The 25,549-nt window shown below is 41.9% G+C and overlaps 1 protein-coding gene across 1 annotated transcript in view; it reads left to right on the forward strand.

Annotated features, from left to right (window-relative positions):
• Window positions 1–1,339: 1,339 nt before the first annotated feature.
• Window positions 1,340–25,549, forward strand: part of ST8SIA6 (ST8 alpha-N-acetyl-neuraminide alpha-2,8-sialyltransferase 6) — a 38,796-nt gene continuing 14,586 nt past the window's right edge. Inside the window, exons 1-4 of the mRNA XM_084306931.1 lie at window positions 1,340–1,443; window positions 1,602–1,697; window positions 11,516–11,614; window positions 17,255–17,341. Of these exons, the coding sequence (XP_084163057.1) occupies window positions 1,349–1,443; window positions 1,602–1,697; window positions 11,516–11,614; window positions 17,255–17,341 (377 nt within the window). The 5' untranslated portion in view covers window positions 1,340–1,348. The remainder of the gene's footprint in view (window positions 1,444–1,601; window positions 1,698–11,515; window positions 11,615–17,254; window positions 17,342–25,549) is intronic.

Below are 25,549 nucleotides of genomic sequence, written 5' to 3' on the forward strand. Positions count from 1 at the left end.
AGTTTGCTAGTATTTACTAAGATAAGCAGAAATCTTTGCATTTTTCAGAGGTAACAGTGGAACTGAAGTTTCTATCATCTACTAACCAACAAACACACATTTACCTTGAAAAGCTTGACAGTTTGCCCATGTTCACATACAGTGCCAACTGGGTTTATACCACAGGCCTGAAAAGGAAATCAATTTCCCAGAAAAGGTGATTTTTATTTTTATTTTATTTTTTTTTCCCCAAGATGTTCACGATTTATGACAGACTCAAACCAGCAAACCTTTCTGGGACTCCAGAAGCCTTAATGCTGACTTCTGCGTTATGACTATGTACTTTGAAGCCAGGAGGGAGGCTGGGCAGCCTCTGAGGGGCTCAGTGAGCCCAGGCAATACCTGCTGCCCCTTGCCATGCCAGCCCCCAGCTGCTGCCAGCACCCATGGTGCTGCTCTCCGCTGCCTTAGCAAGTGCCCTGGAACAAATAATGAGATATTTCCTGGCGTAGAGCCTCACAGCTGGTGCTGTGCAGTTCCTTTGATGGACCATAGGCATGCTGTGGCTTATTGCAATATCTAACCACTTACCAGTCAAATTACCGAGTCCCTCGTTATTCCATTTACGTAACTACAACAGGGCTCTCATTTCTGAGACTTCTCAGCCACTGATGTACAGCAGAGCAAGAAGGGAAGCTCAGATACTAACAAATACAGAAAACAGGAAGGATACAGAAAAAATCTGCAGATGTAAGTTGTCAGCCTGCTGGCTCTGACTGACCGGCTGCTTTAAGATGTAGCATCTCTATTACCAGTTCTCTTACTAAAGGGTGCCTAATTAAAGGTGCCTTGTCATTTGACTTCATTTCTCACAGCAGCGCTTGGCTCCGCGCAGACACCACTAATGACAGAATTAAGAAGAAAAGAACTGCAAGCTTTACCACAGATTTATTCACCGAGGGCAATGACAACACATTTTATACAAAAAAAAAACAGGCTGAGTGTGTAACTAGAGTAAGACACAGACACCAAAGCGCGGCGACCTGAGGGTACCGCTCCCCTCCAGGAGCCCCCCTCCGCCACCACCGCGGTGGAGGAGCCGCTCCCCACACGGGAGCCCCCCGACCCCACAGCGGGGCAGCCGAGGAGGCGGCCCCATAGGGCTCCAACCCCACACGGCGGCCTCCTCCTGAGGGGAAAGTTGGGCGGCACGGCGCTGAGGCAGGAGGGGGGGCTGCTGGCGGCGGCGCAGGGCGAGGGGCGGGGCGCGGCGCCCCTGTGCTGCCATGGCCGCCTCCCCCTGCCCGCCGCCCGCCTTAAATACTATGGGGCGGCCGCCGCTGCGGCGGGAGCCGCCGCCGAGCGCACCATGCGGGCTGTCATCGCCTTGGCCGCGGCGCTGGGCAGCCTGCTGCTGGCCGCCTGCCTCCTGCGCCTGGGCGGCGAGCGGCCGCTCCGAGCCAGGTAAAGGGCGAGGGGAGAAGGAGCGGAGCGGGACGGGGCTGGGCTGGGCTGGGCTGGGCTCGGCAGCCCCCGGAGCTGCTTCGTGGGGCAGGGAGCGGCGCGGCTGGCGGGCGGTGGGGGCTCGGGCAGCGGTGTTGTCAACTTTGTTTTGCCGTCAGGGGCTGGGAGGAGGAGGCAGAAGGAGCGCCCGGCACGCCGAAAGTGGTGCGAGCCCTCAGAGCCCCCCCGCCGCCCCTTCCTCGCAGCGGGAACAGGTAGGGGCTGCCCGGCTGCTTGCTGGAGGTGGCTGCGTTACTCAGGGTCTGCGGGAGCGCTCACCTGCCCCTGCTCCCACTCCTTCAGCCTTTCTGTCGGGGGTGGGCATCTTAGCATCCTCATCGGGGCGAGCCCATGGGGCTGAGAAGGTGCAAATCCACTTTGCCTGGGGTGTGTGGGTCCCATGGTGGGGCCTCGTGGTGCCGGCTGGCACTCGGGTGCTGGTTCTGAGCCCGGGGAAATGTTGCGGGTGGCAGCTTGGTTACAGCCGGTGCAAAAAGTCCTGGCAGACACCTTCCAGGTGCCTTTATCCGCCTTAAAACCAAGGTGGGGCTGGGGCTGGGTAGTGCTGTGACCACGTTTTAATGTGTGTTCTGCTAAAAACACACATTGCTCCTCCAAAATCCTAAGCCAGCTGTGCAAAGCCTTTGCCATTTCGCGGAGCATCTTCTCAGGAGTCCTTTAGTCCGATCCCATACCTCGGTCTTTTGCATCACCCTAAATCTTTGCTTTACAGCCTGCTAATTTACACTGGAAGTTTGATAAGAAAATGCCTGGTTAAATCAGCTGTGAAACAAGTTGTGCCGTACGTGCAGGTATCAGCAGTAACACCGATGTTTTTGTCCTCAAGTCTTTGCGCACTGTAGGAAAACTAATAGTGCAGAAGGGGATGGTGCATCCCCACGTGAGATGCTGCCATCTAAGAAGTAGTTTGCAAATATTTTTGCAAATATTGTCTTTTACGTTATATGACCACGTTAGCATTGCAGTTCCAATGGGGGGAGAAAAAAAATACAGAAAGAACATGGGAGCTGAGTCTTTAACTGAAGCTGTGATGTCCTGGCTATACTGAAGTCAGTGGTGACACTGCAGGCAACCTTTCTGAGGCCAGCATTTCGTCTATTTTAACTGAAATTTGAGGCTGAAACAGCATATACTCTCCTTAAATGAAAGCAAGTGACAGTAGTCTTAATAACCCTTGCAACGTACCCCAACAGTAGGTCTATTACACGTTTCCAGTGAGAGACCCCTGTACTCCATACCTCAATATTTTGAACTTCCATAAGTTTGTAACATTGTTCAAAATCAGAGTGAAAGGAAAGAACAGGAGCATTTGCAGACTTCGAGCTGCTATTATGTTCTTCTAGCCTGCTTCTCTTTCCTTGTTCATTTTTCCCTTTCTGCCTTTTTCCCTTCTTTTCCACTCCTTACAGTTTATTGGCTTTGCAGTATGTGCTCTGTTCTGCTTTTTTTTCTTTTTATTTTTTTTTCTAGCTGTCTCTCCATTCTCATTTCCACTCTGTTTTGTGTTATGTCTGTGGTTCCCCCCTGCAACCGTCTTCTCATACTCTGCCTTTCCCTGCTTGTTTCTGAGCTGCAGTCTCCTGCCACTCAGCTCTGTGTGCTAAACCATGGAGTCAAATTGACTAGAAATGCTGCTGGCAGAGAGCACTTCAGAGAGCAGAATCTAGCCACTTCCCATCTGCTATTAGTACACACCACAACTGGAGCAAAGAAAGTGGAAGCAACACATACCAGAGAGGGTTGAAAATTCACCGTGTGCATGGGTCAGTTGTTAATCTCTGTAACAAGGCAAGCGAGCGTGAGGTTTTAAATACATGTTTTTCATTAAACTACTTGAAGGATTCTGACACCAAAGTGAAGCCAGTTTCCCTCAACCTGAAATCATATATTTTAGTGACTAAGTGACTGCAAAAGTACAATAAGTGAATTATTCTTCCAAAAAGCTTCACTTCACTGTAGCTCCAATAGCTGTAGAGTGGAGGGATGGCTTGCTGGCTGAGTCTGAAAGGGGATGTTCTTTCTTACCTGAGTGACTGTGCTTGGTAGGCTGTCCGTACAGGAGTTTGTGGCACATGTTTGGCATCTGAGGAAGGAGAGAGTGAGCTGCGGGACTGACCAGGAGCCACGATTTAATCCAGAGAGCAGCTGGAGTGGGCAGGGAGCCATGCTGTAGGGATTTCATCCAGACAGCAGCTGGACTGGGCCTGGCTGAGGGCCATGCTGGAGAGATGTGATCCAGAGAGCATCTGGACTCGTTCAGGAGATTCAGACCAATCCCTCAGTGATGGAGATGGATGATGTGGGCAGTAGGAATTAGACTCCAGTTTTTGGTGGGATTTTGTTGCAGTCTCCATGAGTATGGCAAAAGCACAGAAGAGTCCATGGCTGAAAGTTTGTGTAGGGATTAGTGGATTTTTGAATCAGATGAGACACAGTTAGTATGTTGATGCATAAAAGTAGGAACAATCTTTAGGAGAACTACACTTTGGGAAGGCTGCACCAAAAGTACCCTGAAGATTTGAGCAGCCGTGCTGCGTTGCTGACAGCAACGTCCTCCCCTGTGTAAGAATAAGAGGGTGTGCATAGGTGTTAGGTTAGACTCTGATCTCTTCATCAGTTTGACGCATTTCTCTGGCAAGCTAATATTTTTGTCACCAACTTCAGTGAGGGGGAAAAAAAAGGCCACTTTCCGTTTTGAACTCCAATCAGAATTAGTAGCTTAGGTGATCTTTAGAACCGCAAGCTAACCTTTGCTCTTATTGTGATTTCCTTTGCTGTTGGATGCATATTTGTAATCAAACATCTCCTGAAGAATCTCTAAGACCCTATTATTCCGTTGCCTTGCAATAATGGAAGCTAATCTGCTCTTTCACTTTGAGTAATTCTTTTTCAAAAGGATGAAACTGAAAGATGAAAGGATGGAAAGCAGGAGCTTGGTTCAGACTGTCTTAGATATCTAGGCAGCTACTATGTGCAGCAGTGTTTAATTAGACAGTGACTGGGCACCTGAAGTTCTCTGAAGATCATGATAACCTTGAAGATGTGTTTTTGTCTCTTACAAGACATTTCATACCGCTTTTCCTTGTTAAATGTTAGAAATCTCAAACGATGTGACTGCCTCTGCAGTGTGATTTCCAGTTTTTGCCTTGGATTTACTTCACAGCCTCTACCTGTTAGAAGGGTTTCTTAGTGAAAACACAACCATTGCTAGCAAGATTTCTCTAGTAGTTCCCCAATATTTTTTTCATGTAACTGGTATCATTTCTACTGCAATGGGATTGTTCTCTAGCAAATCCTCATGTCTGTGCCTCATACGATCCCCTCATGTTTTAAGCTGTAACTGCAGGTACAGCTTAAACTTGCCTAGGCCAACAGTGCAACCAAAAAAGTAATCCTGCGCTTGACCCACCTTTAGACACTCAGTTCTCCCTCCCTGCTTGTGTTTGTGCCAGCAGATGTGTTTGTGCTAGTGCTCATCACGGGAGGATGTCTATATTGAGAGGACCTAGGTAGCCTTTCCCTCATCATGGAGCTGCCATGAGTGTGCTACGTTAAGGTTGAGCAGGAAATCCAGCTCCTTTTGCACTGTGGCATATTGAGCAGATAAATAACTCCAGCTCCTACCAGGAAGGTGAAAATAGCCTTTTCAAGCACTATGTATGTACGTTTTATATACGAGCACTAACAAGGCAGCAGTACCCTGAAGAACTGACCACTGCAGTTCTTTTATTCTGTGTGCATTGCCTATTTTAGGGCACTCTTACTATTTTCCTAATTTACTCTCTGTCCTTGCAGGTTGAAGGCAAGCACAGCGTAGAGGCTGTTGGGGTAATTGAACAGTGGGAGGAAGTGATTGAGGAGCTAAGAGTAAACAAGTTAGTATTGATACAGGGTTTCATAGTTCTCCTTTCCCCAATTCCTCCCTCAGCAGTAGATCTTTATGCAGGCCTAGGGAATAAACAACTATACTTAATTAACTATGCTACAGAGACCTGTACATTCAGTCTCCTGTCAAAATATTGCATCCTGGCAGACAGAAAGGGAAGAAGAGATGGGTTATTACCAAGATTATAAACAGTAGCTTAGTTTATTGCACAAATAATTTGCTACAGTTTAGATTAGTCAGCATTGGTGACCACTTCACTAATTTTACTGCTGTTTTAGTATTCTTTCCCTTCATTCCCAAATGATGCATGCAGACATATCTTAAAAGCACATTTCTAAGGCATGCCTCGTGTATTAGTTCCGTGTAAATGAATAGGTGTTCAGCAGAAAGCTGCTGCCTGGACACATTCATGTTCTGACAGTGGTGAAAGGTTTCCCAGCCTCTTTCTGTTCCCCTTTCTGTTTACTTGGTCCAAGTGAAACTGCTCTGTCATTCTGTTTATCATGTATGACTGTAACATCATTTTAGTGTAAGTACCTTATTTTTTTCACTTTACCCACTGTGAGACTCTGAATACTGTTTTCCATGTTGTATGCCATGCGGTTAATGGATTTTATAAATAAAAAGTATCTGATGTCATGTATAATATTTGTGAATGCACTGGAAGGTCTACCAAATAATTTCAAAATGCAGCTTGCCTTAAAGACCTGATTTAGCATTCCTTAGATAAGCAAAAGCTCCATGGGAACTTGAACAAGGATAGTGGGATCAGTCTCTTTCACAGTTACTGTGATTAATTTTAAAAGACAAATTCTTATTCCTTACAAATATGGCTTGATAAAGCCATTTTCATAGTCCATTTCACCAAGCATTTAAATTGTGTATTGCCTTATTAATCAAGGTGTTGTGAACCTTAAAAACATCACTATATTCTTCTCATCCAATTCATTTTGAAGTGGTGTCAAAGACAGCTCTGAAGAGCACGCTTCCCAGGGAAGTAAGGATTACAGGTTTTTAACAACTAGTATTCAACTGGTAGAGTATGAGATTCAAATATAAATGAATCACTTCAAGGGAGAGATTAAGCTAGAAGGTATCCATGATCTGTATAGAACCAGAAGGATGTGAGTGTGTAGTTTTGCATGCAGAAGTTAGCCTGCCTAGCTGGAGATGCTCAGCCGGAACAGAGTTCACAGGTTTTGTGCTACATCAGGGAGAGAAGAACAGGAAGACACAGAAAAAATGCAACTAGTTTTGCTGTACAGTGAGTAAATAAAGCCAAAGAGTGGGATTTTTCTCCGATGATCAGTGTGGACTTAACTCCTTCGGCAATTAGGAGTGAAGCTATTGTTTGTTGTGGTGCTGCGAGGCAGGTGAGTCCCAAGATCTTTCAAAGATCTCATCCCAAATTCTTTAATAGTTTCCAGCTGTTTTTGTGGGAATTCTGGAGGACTGGTCTTTCAGCCCTTGGCATATCTCTGTTATGGTGTAGGTCGCAGCGCTATATTTCCTTTCCATATTTTTTTCCTGCCATACATCGTTGTTTTTTGTTTTTTTTTTTTTTTTTTTTTTTGTCCATTCTATATGCATCCACTTCCCTACTATCATCATTTTTAGGGGGATCGTGTCTGTTTGTTTTTTAAGGGGCTTCCCTTATATTTCCATTGCCATACCACTGCTTCCCTAGAATTCCATATTATCAGAGGTACCTGTCTGTCTGGTGACTCCCAGCACCACAGCCCCTTACAGTCCCGGGACTGAATGCTATAGGTACAGCAAAAGGGGCCTTGCATTTCCTATACAGTTTCTCAATTTAAAAGGGTATTCCGGAGCAACCTGCCTCTCCAGCCCAGTTGCTGGAACGTGATTACAAACAGTAACACACTTTTTTTGCCCTCCCTATTTCTGGTTACCTTTTATTTGTTAACACCATCCTCCTGAGAGAAGACATGTAGTTCCTGAGCTGGACACACAGACTAACAGTGTATTTGCTGTGGTCAATCCATTTTTATTATTATTTTTTTTTTTTTTTTTTTTTTTAGAATTTACATTTTATTTGTGTCCGTTGACTCTCAGGACTTAGACCCCATGTGAAGTCCATAGTACTGCATGGAAGTGGGTGCAATCCATGTCTTAAAGGCTTTTACAGTTTGAGGAAATGCTGTATTCTGTCTTTCTGTGAGTAACATATAGCATAACAGCATACTGATAAATATGGTACATGATCTTAATGTACTGTGGCTTTATTAAAGTACAGATGGTGTACTTTCTGAGTTTCTAGAATTACCATAGGAAGGATGTAGCCCTCAAGCTGTTCATACACAAATTTAAAAAAAAAAAAAAAAAAAAAACAACACACAAAACCACCCTTCTTTCAGATTTGGGCGAGTAAGATAGGCTTTGAGAACATATAAAACAGATGAAAGGTCCATTTCTGATAAAATTCCTTTAAAGTTTTAGATGTTTGAGCCAACAGATTGGTTGGCATGGTTTCCCCTTCAAGTTCTCATCTAGCTGGAGTTTACAAAGTCAGTTGCATGTAGCCTGATGTCTGCGTTGTTAGATATGTTATCTGATTTCATTGAAAAAGTTTCCATGCCGTTCCAAGCACTGAACAAAAACTGTCATCCACTAGCCATATAAATTCATGCAGTGATAAATATTGCCTGGCATGACCGTCCGAAGTGATCAGAAATCTAATCTGAGTGTGATGTCTGCACCACTCTGCGATGAATAATGCAGTGGAAGTCTGGAATGCCCCTTGCACACCCCTTTTTATTTGAATGCAAAAATCTTCTGCTCATGTGAAGCAGAGGCCACTCTAATGGTGAAAGAGGAATTCAAAAGTTTAACCTTTACTGGAAGAAGTCATTGTCTTGCATGCCTTGCAAATATGTTGCTTTATTTGTGTGTCTTTTTGCATTGAGTTAAATTTGTATGGGGGGAAAAAAAAAAAAAAACACAGCAGAAATATTTTGGTGATCTGTCTTGTGTCTGCATTGTATGGATAAAGAGTGTAGATTAAGAAGTATGTTTGGTTTTCCCTACAGCTGTGCCATTTTCACCAGTCTCTATATGGATCATGGAAAAGGAAGGGAAGATTCCTTATTCCTTTTTCCTCCAGTGGTGGCTTTAAAAATGATTGTCAGGGCTTAATGACAAAATGGAACAGCAATTTATTTTGCTCATTCTTTTTTATCTGAATTCTTCCTTTTTGAATTTTTCAATTCTTGTAAATGTGTGCATAAAAAACAATTATGTATGAAAAAAAACAAGGCAACGCGCTTCAGTTGATCTTAGCGCTATGAATTTAAAATGCTAAAAGTCTGTTGAATAAAGCTTTTATTTGGTTGAGAGAATGTTATTCACTGCCTCCACTGACCTCGGGACATAAATTATCAGGAAGCTGTAAGGCCCTTCTCTGCACACGGTTGAATCTTGCTTGTGAAAGGATGTTACTTCTCCAGCGATGCCTGCAAATGCACCCAGCAGCGACCTGATCAAACCTGCAAGCCAGCTCCTGACGTGGTCTTCCTGGCAGGCTTCATGGTGAAGGTGATCTCCTCTGGCCAGCTGTGGTTCAGAAGGGCAAGGGCCACTTCTCAAAGCAGCGCCCAACGTCTTGATTTTCAGCTGTAATTAGAGACAATTGGCAGCAGTAACATGCGCTTGGTTTATGATAACAATAGTTCTTTTTTTTTTTTAGGTATTGTTTATGCAGCTAAGCTTTGCCTGTAGCCATTTCTCTTTCTTGAAGCTGCAGCTTTAGAAGGATCGTTTCCAGCCTGCTGAGTTAAAAGAAGCAAAGGAGAGGAAATATGAATTAGCACTAAACAAAGTTGTTTGGGAACAGGCATTGGCTTATTCTATGAAAGGAAGGGGCAGTCCACCTGGTTCTTCTGTGTACACAGAACCACTCAAACCAAGCTGCAATAAACCTGTGTACCCAAACGTTGTAAGCAGAATACTTGCTGTCACTTACCATGTATGATTGGTAGAATTGTGTGCTTGACCCCCTGAACTGTGTGCTTTGAGAGCCTTCTGCCCTCGCCCTTGTGTGTCACTCCTTGAAAAAGAATTAGATAAAAAGCTGTGTGCAAAGTCAGCCATGGAGCTCTCGGTGGGTAGTGCCAGCTGTTACTACACATTAAAGTCACTGCAGAACTCAAAGGGCAGAGGTTTACACTGTGTGGTCCTACCATTGCCTTCAACAAGGGGCACACTTCCTTGGGGGGCAAATTTATGGGCAACGGAAAGAAGAAAAAAAGGTGCTTTATTCCTTTCCTTGAACGCACCCAGGGTGGGTGACGCCACTGCTTCACTGGGCAACCCGTCCCAAGGCCTGACTGCTCTTTCGGAGAAGAAATTTCTCCTCATTTTCAACCTAAATGTCCCCTGGCACAACTTGAAGCCATTCCCTGTAGTCCTGTCACTAGTTACCTGTGCGAAGAGGCCAACCCCCTGCTCTCCACACCTTCCTTTCACGTAGTTGTAGAGAGCAATGAGGTCTCCCCTGAGCCTCCTCCAAACTAAACACCCCCAGCTCCCTCAGCTGCTCCTCACAGGCCTTGTGCTCCAGGCTCTTCACCAGCTTTGTAGCCCTTCTCTGGACATGCTCCAGGGCCTCGATGTCTTTCTTGTAGTGAGGGGTCCAAAGCTGAACACAGCACTAGAGGTACAGCCTCACCAGAGCAGAGCACAGGGGGACAATCACCTACCTGCTCCTGCTGGCTGCACTATTCCTGGTACAAGCCAGGATGCCGTTGTGGCCTTCTTGGCCACCTGGGTACACTGCCGATGTTTGTTTAGGATTTTGTTTAAGAAGGGGAAGCTCAGGGATATCTCAATGTGTACAACTACCTGAAAGGAGGGTGTACAGAAGATGGAGCACAGGAGGTTCTGTTAGCATCAGGAAGCGCTCCTGTGCTGCGTGGGTGACAAAGCACTGGCACCATGAGAGGCTGTGGAGTTTCTCTCCTTGGAGATCTTCAAAAGCTACCTGGACATGGTACAGGACAACCAGCTCTGGCCTCAGTTTTTTAACCGGTGAAGCCAAAATAGTTTTGGTCCATGTTAGTAAAGAATGATGATGCAGAAGCAGACTGCGATGTGTATGAAGCACGAAGACCCTTGTGCTTCTAGGAACAGCATGGGGTCTGTTCACTGCTGCAGCTCCCAGCCAGGAATGAATGAGACAGCATCTGTGTCTCCCATATTTCTAATTTTGGTTTGGGTAAATAGGCTGCAGTGTCCAAGTGCTCCGTAAGTAGTGAGTCAGTGGAAGGAAACCAAGAGGAATGAGGCAGGTGGAAAGATGGTGAGGAACGGCGAAAATAAAAATAATGGAGGAAGGAACATCATGATAAGTGATAATACGGAGAGCAGAAGGTTGAAGGAGGAGGGTGATTGTATGAGATTAAACCTGGGTACATGGTGAACTGAGGTGAATGAAATAAGACCGTGGTATTTCAGGCATTTACTAATTTACAGCTCAGGCTGGCAGGACTGCCAAAGCAAGAGGACCACACAGGATTTTGGTGAAAATAAGGCAACAGGAGTTAAAGATCACTGTCTGGCACTTGCATTGGTTCCTTTTACAAATATTTATTCTCACTGTGTAAATAAAGAATAAACAAGGAAGGAAGTATTAAGCTCGAGTCAATAAGTTAAGGCCCAAGTAAAATGATCCACTTCACCTGTGGTGTTTCCTATACATATTATATTGGCTCTGAATATTGCATTTCATCAACAGCTTTAGGAAATCACGTCTGCTGGAATATTTTAATGACAAATATTTTAAATATCTTCATAATGTTCAAGAGGCTTCCTGTTTCATTTAGTTCTTAATTACATTTTTCTGATTACAGTGTAAAGCAGAAAATATAATTCAGACTATGAAATAGAGTTTCTTTAAGGAATCTAATATGTTATAGTCACTAGCAGCAAACTCTCATTTTATACAAGAGCCCCACAATAGAGGTGAATAAGATTGCTTTGGTAATGTTTTCAGCTAAATTAACAGTTATTAATCTTAGTGTCACAGCAAAGTAAATGCAATGGGTCTGTCAGAATATGCTCTTTCTTTTAAAGTATGTTGCTTTTTCTCCCACCCCACTTTTTTAACAGAACAACTGCTAATAAAAATGGAATTTACCAGTTTGAACAGGCTGCGAAGTGTAAGGCGATTCAGGACAATATTTTATCATCATCAATCAAGAAGAAAAGGTAGGTGTTTGCTGTGCTTTCTGCTTTGTTTGTTTTAAATAAAAGCCTAAAATATTGTCCTCCTCTTTCACATAATTCTTGATGATATTAATGTGGAAGAGCACAACAGGAAACTGAAATTGTTCAACCAATGTTTGCTTGCATTTTTTCTTTGACAAGTTATATTTATTCTAGGTTGGATTTTCTTTTTTAATTCACAGCGTAAGTCAACAAGATTTCTTATTCTCATCTTTTACAAGGTATTTGCAAAAAGGTAGACCAGAATCTGTGAGGCATCATTTCATTCTTGAATGTCTTCTTCCTGATTGGTGAACACTCCCGCTATGAGCAACCTTAGTTAGTAGTTCTTTTCAGCATAGTCACTAGATTAAGTATAGAAATGTACTAGTATAAAAACTTCTTAATTGCTCTCATTATTATAATAACTAGTGCACAGGAAACTAATTATTCAATCTTAGATACATCAAAACAAACACAATTCCATTTCTGGTTTCCACTTGCTGTTCTGCCTTTCCCTGACATGGAAAAAAAATCCTTGCTATCAGCCCTGCTCAAATTCCTTCCCACTTGCTAAAGTGGAGGTAGGAAAAGCAGCCCATTACTTTTGACATGTAACATGGTGCCAATAAGGATACAGCAATAAATAAAACATTGCGAGTAAGAAGAGTGTTCTATTAGGACCAAGTGCCATCTTAAAATTAATTATGTGCTATGGTGTCTTTAAAATTGGAAGCTTTTTTTTTTTTCCTTTTTTTTTTCCTTCTTCTTCATTTGTGAAGAGAAGTGGAATGGAATGAGAAACAAAAACTCTGCTAAAAATAATTATGTGCTTTTCCCAATTCAAAGGACTGGGGAAGTCAAAATTTTCCTTAACACAAAAAATAAAGAACCACTGAATCATAATTTTAAATGTTCTCCTGTGCTTTCTTCCCCCTCTTCAATTTCTCTTTGCATTTTAAGATCTTCCACCCATTTTAAGTCACTATATTACCAGCATTTTGCCTTTACTATTTCAGTTCTTTTTTCCTCTTCTATAACCTCTTCTCCCGCCACTGTTCCATCTCATCATCAACATTACCATTGAAGTTTTACTCTTTTGAGAGGTGGTACTATAGTACTATGCAACCATTCCACTGCTAGTGAGAGCTGAAACAGAGGTGGGCAAACAGAGGGCAAAGAATATAATTGAAGCGCCTGTTCAATGCCGAGAGAAGCACAAGCAGTCACTATATTGGCTCCCAAATCCAGCTCTGGTGGTATAGGTCCTGTTATCCTGTGTATTACAAAGCTGTAGAGGCTGTAGGAATGCAGACTTGCTTTTTACATCCAGAACATTTTGAAGCTGAGTTTGTAGGTGAAACGTGAGGAAGTACCGGACCTTTATTTTGTGGCTAAAGAAAAAGGAGGTGAGCCATCTAATGGGCAGGTGGGAAGAGCAACTGGTATTTGGAACAAAAGAGCAGAGCATTGTTTTGTGCCATGAATAGTGCAGCTCATTGCCCTTCACTGGGAGGAGCTGCTGGATGTTGGCTGCGTTTTCAATGTGTGACCCACGGGCATGGTGTAGAAATGCTTTACATTGCAGCCTGAGACTTTCAGGGATGTTCTGGACTCTCTGGCCTCTCGAGCTGGCAGAGACTGGAAAAATTTCCTAGTTTAGAGCTTGTCAGATGATTTGATAGTAAAAAATGCTATGTAAGTGGGAAGTATTATTATAACAGGTAGGTGCTGGTGGTGATAAAGAGCTTGAAATGCTGTGTTCTGCTGGCAGCTTTCCATTTTCATTCTAGAGCAAGCTCTGTGCACAGTCTCCTGAGGGCTTTAAAAACCAGTAGTTGTTTTTATAGTATTAAAGTCTCCAAAGGCACAAGAGATCCTCCATTTCTCTTGCTTTTCCTTCTGATGTTTTTCTTTTTGGTTTTGTTTCTTTCTTGAATGTAAGCTGCCAAATAGGAAGTTCTCCCTTTTTCACGTCTGCTGCTCAATTTTCCTGCTAATCAAATAGCTTTTTTTTTTTTTTTTTTTTTTCAAGTAGGTGTTAGTTCTAGCAAGTAACCAGTGGGGCTGCATCTGTCTGTCTGCTCTGACGTTTTACCTGTTGTGCCCCTACTATCTCAACAATGCTGTCCCTGCTGTTTTCTTTTAGATAGCTGCCAAAAATTAGAAGGCACTTTGTCAGTGCCTCAACTATGTGTAATAGTCCTGCGTTAACATCGGCGTTTAAATTAGAAGGACAATGTGTACTTGATGAGTACTAGGCAAAACCAACCCCTTCCAGGTGTTATTTGCCAGCAAGACTCAAACAGTGTAAGCGAGTTTCCTACAAGAGCAAATTTCTGTAATGGCTAGGATGCAGGTGGCAGACAAAACTTGGACCGAACATGTTTCTTTCGCTATTCTCAGCACTGTAATTACCGGCTCATCCACATATTGTTAGAGTTCAATTTAACTTAATAATAAAGATATTTTAGCATCATCGAACACGTACTCTAAGTTTTCAGGTGCCAGTGGAAATACACGTATTGTTCCAGCTCTTTAAAATGAAACAGTGGAGAAAAGGACTGTCTAGGTTACAGCAGAGCCATGAAATAATATCTTGATGGCCTTCCTGGACTAATTCCATTGGAGCATGTCCCTGAGGCTCCTTTAGAGCAGGAAATGCTAAAATAGGCTTTCTGAGAGGAAAACAAAGCTTTCTGGGCTGTAAACCCAGCTGCAGCAAATCCCAGAGCTTCGTTTTGAGTCTTAAAAAAAAAAATAATTAATCTATGGGAATATTGTCTGCGTTCAAGTGGAGTTCATTTCACGGAACTGACCGGCACAGACACCTTACGCTGCTGCGGGCAGATGTGGCAGCTGCCTCGCAGAACTCCTGTCCCCAGGGATTTGCTGCTGAGATATCTCTGATGCTTGTGGTTCTGTGCCAGCACGGGCAAAGATGAGGTCTGACAGGCCGTGGTGTCTCTGTAAGTCACAGGAGGAGCAGAACTGGGTGCACAGGGTGAACAGGAGGCGTTGCTCCATCCCATACGGACCTGAGAACGGTGGCTTCTTGGTGAGCCCTGGGACACCTCTGGGCAAGTGATTTCCATCCAGCACAGAGCAGTGGAAAGGCAGCCGTGTCCTTGCACTGTGATAGGTGTTTTTACCCTAGGTGCAGCTTTACAGCTTCTGTTACACCTAGCAGGAGGCCCTCACAGTTTCTGACAGGCCTGTGTTTCTCATGAGGCCTTAATACTAGCGCTGTGGATGATACTTTGATTTTAATCCACATGAAATGTTTCCCTGTAACTTGCTAATAACTTGTCAGTCCATGCCATTTCTTCCTGGTAATTTTCCTATTTGTTTCTGACTCTTATTTTCATCTTATAGATGTCTTCAGGCTAGAACTTGCTTTCCCTTCCCTATATTTTTTCTCCTAGATAATGATAGCCTAAGTAAATTTTCACACTCTGTTATCCTATTAATTTTTTAATTTTTTTTTTTTTTACCTTAAGTCCCAACATCTAAGATTTATTTATTGTTTAGCCTTAAGTAACAAAACTAGACGAGTGATTCAACGTTAGCATAGGCTGTTCAGATCCTCTGCATCTCTCCCACCCTCCCCTGCTCACACGCTGCCTGTGCTGCCCTGTGCTGCTGCTGGTGCTCCTCTGACCCCACAGACGAGCCAGTTTGGGTGGCTGCTTCAGCAAGAAACTAGTTCCATGGTCTGTGGCTGCAGTTGCAAGGCTGCTAGCACAATGTACCAGCAGGCAGCTGCCAAAGTAGGAAGGCCTCGTTTACAGTTTCTCCACTCCTGTCACTTCTTATACTGGTAATGGTGTGTGATGGGGTCTTTCCTGATGCAGTTGAAGACACTAAAGCAGAAGAAAATATATTTGCTTTATTATTATTATTATTTTTTATTTACTTCTATATTACTTTTTTTTTTTTCTTTTTTTTTGCCATGGTAGTGACTAAAAGTGGCCTAGGGAGACATTTGCCCAGGGCAAAAGCTGGTAAAAACACAACAGAGGTGGTGTCGAGTCAGTACTAGCCATGGCACAAGGGGGAGAGCAGACATGGAGTTGGACTGGAAGGAGGAGGAAGGTACTGCAGCAGGTCAGGATGGCCACAGCTGCAATGAAACCAGTTGCATGCTGCTCCCACTTCAGCCCATTTCTTCCTGCTCTCTTATACTTGTGCAAGGGACTCAGTAAAATCAGTTTGGTTACAATGATTTGGTTTCTTAGGTGTTTTCTGTGTCTGGTAATGCTTCCTGTGTCTGTGCATAGAGAGTGAACATCATGCATGTTGTCACAGGTGCAAACTTGAGGCAAAAACCAATTCCGGTGCAGAATTCCTCTAGGAGATTTTCATTTCTTTTGCCATGTGGAAATGCAACGTAATTTTACTCTGGGGTAGACAAAGCAGGTTACTCTAGCCATAGCAGTACTTTTATGAAGCAAGCAAACAAAAAGAAAAGGGTTCTGCTTTTTCAAATGTTTACCATAAAGCTGTGGTACTAAAAGCATGTTGAACATGGAGAGAGAAGGAAGCTTTCGGGGTGTTGAGTGCTCTTCTGTTGCAAGCCATCATTGCCTTTTCGCTTTCCTTTTTATCAGTTCTCATGCTCCATTTAAAAACAAGTGAGGTTTCGTGCCTTCCCACGTTTGTTTTAAGGTTGTTTGAAATACACACTTCTAAGTTCCAGGTTAAATAAACTCATGATCATTTGGTTTTGGGCCAACACTGAGCCATTTTTGCTAGAATGGTACAAGGTAGATATTTGCTGGAGATATGAGTCACATAGAATTTGTAGCCTTGACATCCACGTCATCTCTTATTCCATCTGCCCAGTCCTCCTTTTAAGTCAGAGTCCTATTTTTTAAAAACCTTCTAGTAGGAACCAAGCACAAATGGGAGAGTTAACATTGAACCAGGGAAGACATGTCTCAATTCTTTTTGGTTACACTGTCTGCAGTATTTCACATATGGACAAATTTAAATCTCTTGAAACAAACCATAAAAAGTGCATAAAACTCTTTGGGTACATGTACCCCTCTGGTGCTTAGTTCTGGTTGATGTAAAACACTTTTTTTTTTTTTTTTATTTAAAAGATAGTCTGAAGGAAACCTTATATCTGTAAATGTTGGTTTATAGTCTTAGATGACTGAATTGAGCTTTGGGGACTGGATAAGGTGAATGAAGGAAAAGGCATAAAAAGTGTAATTTTAGTTTTTGCTTCCAAGAGACACATGTCAAAACAGTTTTGAAGTTTAAAACACCAAAAACAAGAAACAGGGGGGTTGTATTATTTTGGACTTTTGTACGAGAGATAATTTTTGAGGCATCTAATAACTTCAAGATATTTATGGTTGAATACTTACGTTTGAAACCAGAGTAATTTGAAAGTTTCTGAAAAGAAAAGTTCATTAGGACGTCATTATTAAGAACCAATGTTTAATAGGTCATGCTAATTAAATGAGGACAGTACAGTTACAAATTATGGAAATAAAATAGGTCATGGAGTTCTAAAAGCAAACTATTATATATGCACCATGCACATTATTATTAATACATGCATCATTTGAATGTTTTAGAGACTGTTTCTAAATATATATATATTCAAGTGTTTGATGTTGTTTCTTTTTTTAGATATTCAGAAGATTATTATCTTCACATAGTCAAAAAGCTACAGAACTGCACGTGGATAAGGAGACCAGAAGAATCCGCAAAATTCAGGTAATTTTGGCTCATTTAGAAAAACTGTTTACCCTAGACTTGTCTAACAAGCCATAAATTTAGATCTTCCGTTTTGAAAAGATAATTTTGTATTGCTTTCAGACTTCATTTTCAGCAATACATTTGTATTATGCTTTTGCTGCCAGGACTATACTTGTTTATTTGAACTGAACTGTGCAAACTGAGTAAGATAAAAGAACTACACGAATGAAGTGATTTCACCTATCTCCTCTATAATGAATAGTTAACTAACTGATCTGGAATGGATTAAAAATATTCCTGACACAAAACCTACAGTATTAAAGAAAACGAGTAATGTGATGTTATCCGTTTGAACTGGCACCCTGGTAAAGATTGTAGTGAAGCAGTTTCTGTCTTACCCCAAGACTATTGCCTCTATTGCAGCAGCACCCTAGGCACTCATTAGGTTTGGCTCTGTCACAGCCTCCTTGCATATAAACACATGGCTACATCTGTCCTTGTTCAGGATGGCACATAAGTACTTGCTCAGTAGGGACAGAGATCCCTGAAAAGCTTCCACATTCATTTGGAAATGCATCATGCTGTGTTTACAGAACAGCTTCCCTCTGCCAATTTTGTTTTTCTCAGGGGCAAATACTCTCTTGAATTCCATTATTACATGCATCAGAATTAAAGATTCTATCAAGATCATTAAAAATAATTAAACTGTCCTACCTTCCAACTCCTTGGAACTGACTAGCACTGAAAACTTAATATCCACAAGCTCAGCTTGATGTTACTGTAAGAAATAGTTTGTTGGTGGGGGTGGGGAGGAGGAAGAAAGGCTTTTTGTGCAACATAAATTGCTGGGTTTGGTATGTATCATAACTGATTAATAGCATTTCCTGAAGCCGAGGTACTATATTACAGAGAGTTAAGGTCTAAGAAACTTTCAATTAACTCAGGCAGGCTTTAGCTATGCACAGAGATATCAGAGCATGATAAGGAAATGTTGAAGCAGTCAGTTCTGGTTCAGAACAGGTGGGTGTTTCGTAGAGTTGACAAAAGATAAAACTACTCTCATTTGCTGTTCACACTACTACAGTTAGAGTTTTTGCTTCCCTTTTTATTTTTTTAACTTCTCTTCCTTCTGAACCTCTCTTCCTTCCTTCCTTCAGCCACCACTTCACAGCAATTTTCCATTTCTGCTGTGCTAGGTGCACAAGTCAGAGTAACTGCTCCCTGTTCCAGCTTTGCTTCTTTCTTTGCTATTTATTGCTTCCACAATTGACCTTCCATTGAGCCAACTTCTACATCTTCCAGGCCTGTGAGAATGGAGCATGACACCTTCTATCTAAACCCTCACATTTAAAGTCCTGTTGGACTTTAAGGATGAGACTCTCACTCTTCCATATGCTATCTTTTTGCCTTCTGGCAAGGACAGGGAGTCATAAGTGGTCAAAGTGGGTTATAAAACCAGTGATCAGACTGGAAATATACAAAAGAGCAAACTGTGGGGTGCATAAAGAACATGTGGATTGTATTTACACTGAGGTGAGCTTGCCAGCTTTTACTTAGCCCTAATACCAGGTGAAAAAAATCTTTTGCAACCCATGGTTCAGCACAGGCTGGATAAGCTCTGATACTCCTTTGACATTCAAGAACTCTGCTGTTAGGGTTTCAATGCTTTTTAACATCCAAACTGGCTGGGATCCTGGCTAGTTCACATAGCACAACCTGTGCTGTAATTGCAGTTCTGAAGACAGCATTCTGTATTCTTCCCTTTGTATGAAATTTGACCTGCATTGATATCATCCAAAAGTTCTATCGATATGACCAAGGGCTGGTTCTCTGGTTTGAGGCATTGCTGATGATTATCTTACAAAAGCTGTGTGCTCTTGCATAAATCTTTTTTTTTTTTTTTTTTTTTTTTCTTTTCTTTCAGAGTCATTTTCTATGTTCTTTTCTGGAAACAGGATATTAAAATTTTACAGTTATCCTTGCTCCCAGACCATATTGGAGATTTTCAAGGCTCCCAGTTTCTTAGTAGTTGGTCAAAACAGATTTTTAAGGGAAAATTAAAAAAAAAAAAAAGAGAGAGAAAAATTCAGTATAAAATTTACTGTCTAAATCAGTATACACTGCGTGCTTAATGCACTCCCAGCCTTGTTTATTAGACTTAAGCACAAGAGCCTGGAACTATTTTGAAAGGATGCTCTAGCTGAGAAGAGACGCATTGACAGAGCTCTATGGGGAACAGAGCTTCTAGAAATGTGGTGAAATTAATGATTTAATAATCCCTTGGCAGCGCATCTCTTCCTTCTTCTAACATTGTGTAGTATCAGTAATGCATAATAATTGTGTAATATAAATATTATTCAGTTCTAAAAATCTCATTAAGTGGGTAGATAAACACACCCATTTTGCAGGAGAGGAAATTAATCTCGGAGGGGCCGTGCAACAGGAATTAGGTAATACAGCTAGCCACCTTCAGGAGGAGAGCTTGAAACTGCCTGTCGCATTATTCACCTGCCAGTGCCACCAGAAGTCTGCCCGCTGACTGGACTGCAGAGGAGCTGCTTGACTTCTTTCCCTGTTTGCCCATCTGTTAAACGGAGCGAACACTTACATGCTTCTCAGGCATGGTGTCAGTTGTACAACATCTCTGTATTATTCCAAAGTTCTGAAGAACGAACATACATATTTATAAGGGATTTAATGTCTTATGCTCTGGGGCGTAAACTAACCTCTAATTAATAAGGTTCAACAGAAGCTTCCCCAGGGGTAGCGAATTTCTCAAAGAAGCTTTCTTATGTTTTCCTTTGCAGCTTTTGCTGTTGGCTACTCTCATTCTGGTAGTGGGGTGAATGAATATGTGATCCAATCCAATAACTCTCGAGTTCCTAGAAGACAGCACTGTGTGCCAATGAGTACACATCATTTTTCCTTGTAAGCCAAACTCCTGGCAGATCAAAGCCAAAAAAAAAAAAAAAAGAAAAAAAAAAAAAGAGAAAGAATTAGAACTGCAATACAGGAAAGAAATACTTGTCTTCGTGTATTGGCAAAAGGGCTACAGCTGACAGCCCTGGTTTGCACAAACCACAGTGCTAGTGCCAAGGCATTGTACAAAAAGCAGAGAGCAGGATTCCAGGTTGATCCTCCTCTACCTAGCTCAGCTTTGCCATGCAGCTGTGTGAACTGAGTCCCTTCATTGTCAGAGAGCTGCCCCTTTCCCTTTCCAAATGTTGTCTTCTAAAGCTGCTGCAGTGTGTGTGCTCACATCCGCTAGACTGCATATCTGTCTGGCAGTGGTCTGTGGTTCTTAACAATCATGTGGTATTTACCCGTGCATTTCTCAAAGTCAAAAAGAATCATGAGGCAAGGGTGAGCCATGATGTCCTCTTTAATACCTCCCATACCCACAGTCTCTCTTCTGTGGTGGATTTTTGTGCAGCCCCAGTCAGGCTCTTAGAGCTTCATTTAATTCAGTATCTGTAATGCTGACATCAGCACTGCTAGATTGAGGCTAACCTTGGAGAAACTTGTGCAAGCACTTGGTTCATTGCTCCAGCAATCTAGTTAAGATTTGGGGTGCCCCATGTAATTGTTTGTCAGCCCCTGCTAAGGAGTTCCTTAGCACTTGATGCTCGCAAAGGCGATATACATATAGCAGAAGACCTAGCAATGCTGTTAATTTGCTGGTATAAATGGCATCCTACTAAAAGCAATTCAGGGAAACTCTTCACCAACACTTATGTATATGCTACTGACAAATAGAGAAATATTAAAGTTTTTATTCAGACCTTTCCTTTATACAATTCAGTTGTGCTTCTCTTATTCTTTTTTTTTATTATTATTATTATTTCTCTTGTTCTTTATGGCTCTACAATCATCTAGCTTCTTCACATAATCCTTTTGCCACTACGCTCACCTGGTTTCTTCCTCCTTTTTCAGATTTACATCAGCTGTAACTTGTTTTAGACAAAGCAAGTCCTCGGATTTCGTAGTTATTAGAGAGGATTGATGCAAACTGGGAAAGAGAGGTGACATAATCTCAGTGCTGCCTGGAAGCATCGTTCTTAAAGCTCTAGAAAAAAAGCAGTGTTGGGTAGCTTCCTCTGCAAAGGCTCTTCTAGCTACAGTCGGTAGAGTCTTAGGTTCCCTAGGTAACCTGAATATTAATTATTATATTAGTATTCTTCAAAGGTTTTCCACTTAAAAGAAATGTTTCATTAGTGCAACAAATTACAGAACCCAATTGGGTGGAAGCTGTAATTGGTTTTTACACCTCCACATCCCTTTGCTTTACAGACTTTTAAGCTTGATGTATTCTCATTTGGGCTATGCTCCCACTGTGGCAAATAATCTGCAGTTCCTCCAAATCGTTGCAACTCCTGTTTTTGCTGGAAGCTAGCAAATAGCTAAAAAAAAGCCCTCAAAATGGCTGGGGAGGAGGATGGGGGGGGATATGGAGAAGGGCTGAGCAGATGCTGTGTTTCAAAGAAGCCTCTGGGCACTGTATTTCTGGGGTACCTTGCTGAGTTTGGAGCCTGGCAAAGTGATACAGCAGTTCTTCAGGAGCAGTGTTGTACTGTGATAGCCCCGTGTGAGCTGTGGACTCTGGCTCCCCTCCCTCTGTAAATACCATTCCTGAAAATCTTATTTGCACTTGATAATGAAGAGGAAAGGAAACTCCTAGATGTAAAATACAGTTCTAAAAATCCTGATATTACACCACAGTTTAGCCAGCAGACCGCTTTGCAGCTACCAAAATATTTGTAACCTTTTATTTTTTAGGGAAACATTACTACTTTAGAAAAGAACCCTAGATCTTGAAAAGAAATAGTTGAGACCAACCCATTTTCCTAGCCCTGTTATTTACTCTTCTGCTTTTTATTCCAGTCAATTTCTATTACTCTTTTTCCACTTTAATATCTCCTCTGAAAAGTGTGATAAACATTGCTGCAGATTATATAATCCCACTGCTTCTCAGAAGGATTAATTTGTAGTACGTTACACTCTAGCATATATAACAGTATTGCTTAACACAGCTGTGTACTGCAGTGAAACAGTTGAAACACAAATAAAATACCCTGCAAGGTCAATTTATGCTTACATAAGATCACACCACCACATAATCAATAGCTTTCCTAACACTAAACAGATCAATAATTCCACTGTACTCTCTGAAGTCTTCCATTCCAGTATACAAGAAATAACTCAGAGATTACGGTGTGATTTAAGAATACATTTGCTGTGGGTTTAATAGACCATATGTAAAATCAGAAGTATATATTCAGAGACATATTTCCATTTCAGAAGAGAAAAAGGTTGGGTCAAGACAGAGGAAGTGGTGACAGTTTGGAGAAATGGATGAATATTTAAATTGCTTTGCAGCCTTTATACTTTCCTAAATGTTGGAGGATTCCTGTAAGGGAAGACTGATTTTGAAACAGATTTAGTTATGTTTTATGGTTGACTCTTTACATAGTCTTTGGTTTGAAAATTTTATTGCATTTGTTATGTATTCAGCCTTGGTTTCAAGTTCAACCTTGTTGGATTTCATTGTCTTAGACATAAATGATGTTACTTCATTTATAAACAGTTCAAGGGCTGTCAGTGTAGCATATCCCTTCAGCATATTCTGTTCCAGATATATTTAACCACGCTTTTTTAAAAGATTGGAATATGTCATAATATGCCTCATTGCACTTTGATGCTATTGACTTGGATTGACAAAAGCCTGGAGAAAGCAGTAACATGGTCTAGCATCCCCAGTGCACTACAGTAAGATAATTGTTTGCTCATTGTGAAAGATTACAGGAGTGGCCATAGATGAGAGGTCCTCTCACTGTCTGTGATTGCACCTTTTACATTTTGCTGCTACATTGAGGAATTTTTTATGGGTTCTTGGTATTGTCTCTTCAATGTGAATCCTCAAAGTCCTTGTCATCTGCACACGTACAGTACAATAGCTTGCATGAACTGATGGTTGCAAATACCCAAGCTAAGTGAAAAACTAAAAAAACCTATTGGGAAAATGCAGATTTTCTCTGGTTGTTAGTATTCCACAGACATTACTTTGAATACTTTGTCTTTTATTCAAATGATATTAAAAAACATGTTGTGAAATACACTTAGCACCAGGCTCAGAGGAGTTACAGCTTTGAATAATTGCCATTCTTACTTTGTGTGTGGTTATCTATTTTATGTGGTGTTTCAGTTCCTGACTGAATAACTGAAGAGCCACAAAGAGATATGGCAGTAAGCATTGCTGGTGTGGATAGTGTGCCAAGAAGAGTGACAGGACATGCTTTTTGAAAACAAGCATTCACTTACACAGATATTTATGAAAGATGAATTGAAGAGATTTCAGTCTGTAGAAATACAGAGCTTGAAGGGATCTCAAGACTATCTGGTTTCTGGACTATCTTTGTAGTCCATCTTGACTTAGACAGAATCCAATGTGTTTGGAACATTACTGAAAGACGTTTGGCCATATATCTATCAAATATCTCCAGTTGTCGAGATTCTGCAGCTTATCCAAGCAACCTGTTTCAGCGTGATTCCTAATAGTGAATTTAAGCTTTCTTTTGCGCAAATTAAGATGATGTCTCCTCACCCTTCCCCCAGTGGCCTTAGTGGACAGTTGAGCATCTACCTTTTAGAGCAATGTTTTACTCCACATCCACTTTTCCCTTCTCCCACCTCAGTTTAGTCCAATGTATAATCACTGTGATGTATTTCACACTGCTGTCCTCAGCGGTGAAGAATGCCCTCTGGCCTCCTGTCTCCAGGCACTGGTGTCACACTGAAGTGTTACCTACAGAAAATAAATCCTATGAAGTTCACAGAGTTGTGTCAGATTCTGCCAACTCACGTGCCATGGCGGGGACAGTAACCCCTTGAGGATCACAGTTAACTGTGTTGGCCAGTGGTCCGGCTCTAGATTGGAGCAGACTGTGCCAGTGGTATCTTCTTTTTTGTGCCACAAATTATTAGGGTGAGTAAGGTTTTTGTGCAGAAGCAAATGCCTGCAGGTATTTATCTGAATATATGTTTTTGAAAAATATAGAACAAAATGACTTTAGCTAAGCATCTCTGATGAAAGAAAGCATTCTGAATAAAAACCATCATGCTTTCTGCAGGAGGATGAAGCAAGGGTCCTCTTGCTGCTTATATGAGTAATGTGGAGGAGTCAGGATCTTTTAAACTCTGCAGAATCTGTTTGCATGAAGACAGATTTCACTGTGATTAACTGTTACATTCTTCCCATTCCACTCAGGATAAGGACAAAGCTGGCTTTTGGATCTGCTGAGAAACTCTGCTAGCCCTTGGTTAACCAACTGCTTTGAACTTTATGGCTGGTTCAAAATGAGTTTTTGGAAGGAAAGTGTCGAGACATTTGCAGTCTCTTCAGGATGTGCACATGCTGTGTCTTGTCAGCAGGCATCTGCGGGCTGTGCCCAAGCACCGAACCAGCTCAGAGACATATATTTGCGCAGAACCAGGCTGAGCTAATTAATTTTGCAGCTGGGAGGGATACAGTAGTTCTGGCTGAGTTTTCTGGCTACACAGCTACTACAGAAGCTGTAAAGAAACTGCATCAGCATGTTTAGATCCTGCAGATACGTAGACATCTGACTTCCAGTTCACTAAATAAAGTATAGCATTTGTGTGGTGGGTTTGTGTTACGCAGAGGATTTTTGATGCAGGTGCAGTCAATGCAGCAGTCCTGTATACTGCCCACAGTTCAATATGGACTAACTGCATAGGAGTTGGAAAACATCATTCCTTTGGCTTGTCTCAATACTTTGAAGACTTCCTTCAGAAAACAGGATTGTCTTAAGTTCTCAGTGCCTGCAAAGCAGAATAAACTATCTAGATGCTGTGTGGGCTCAGAATCCCATCTCAGTTGACCTCAATACAGAACTGGTTCCAGTGTTGCTGGTCCACGAAGGAAGAAATTCAGCAAAAGCATCTGATGATCAATAAAAAGCGTTATTCAGTTCAACAGTGACTCTGTTTTCTAATACAAACAAATCTTCAGAGACAAATGCAGCACACCGCTCTGGTAAGGTTATTGATTAAGGCTATCATGACTGTACTTCCTCAGGTTTATGAGATATGTATTATCAGTTCAAACGGTGTAGCAGCTCTGATAACAATTGGCACTTAAACCTCACTGTAAGATGTACCCGTGTTCTTACATGTATATGGGGTGGATGCACAACCTGGGATAGCAAC

The sequence above is a fragment of the Netta rufina genome, assembly GCF_964035555.1.
Source record: "Netta rufina genome assembly, chromosome: 2".
In the NCBI taxonomy this organism is placed as follows: domain Eukaryota; kingdom Metazoa; phylum Chordata; class Aves; order Anseriformes; family Anatidae; genus Netta; species Netta rufina.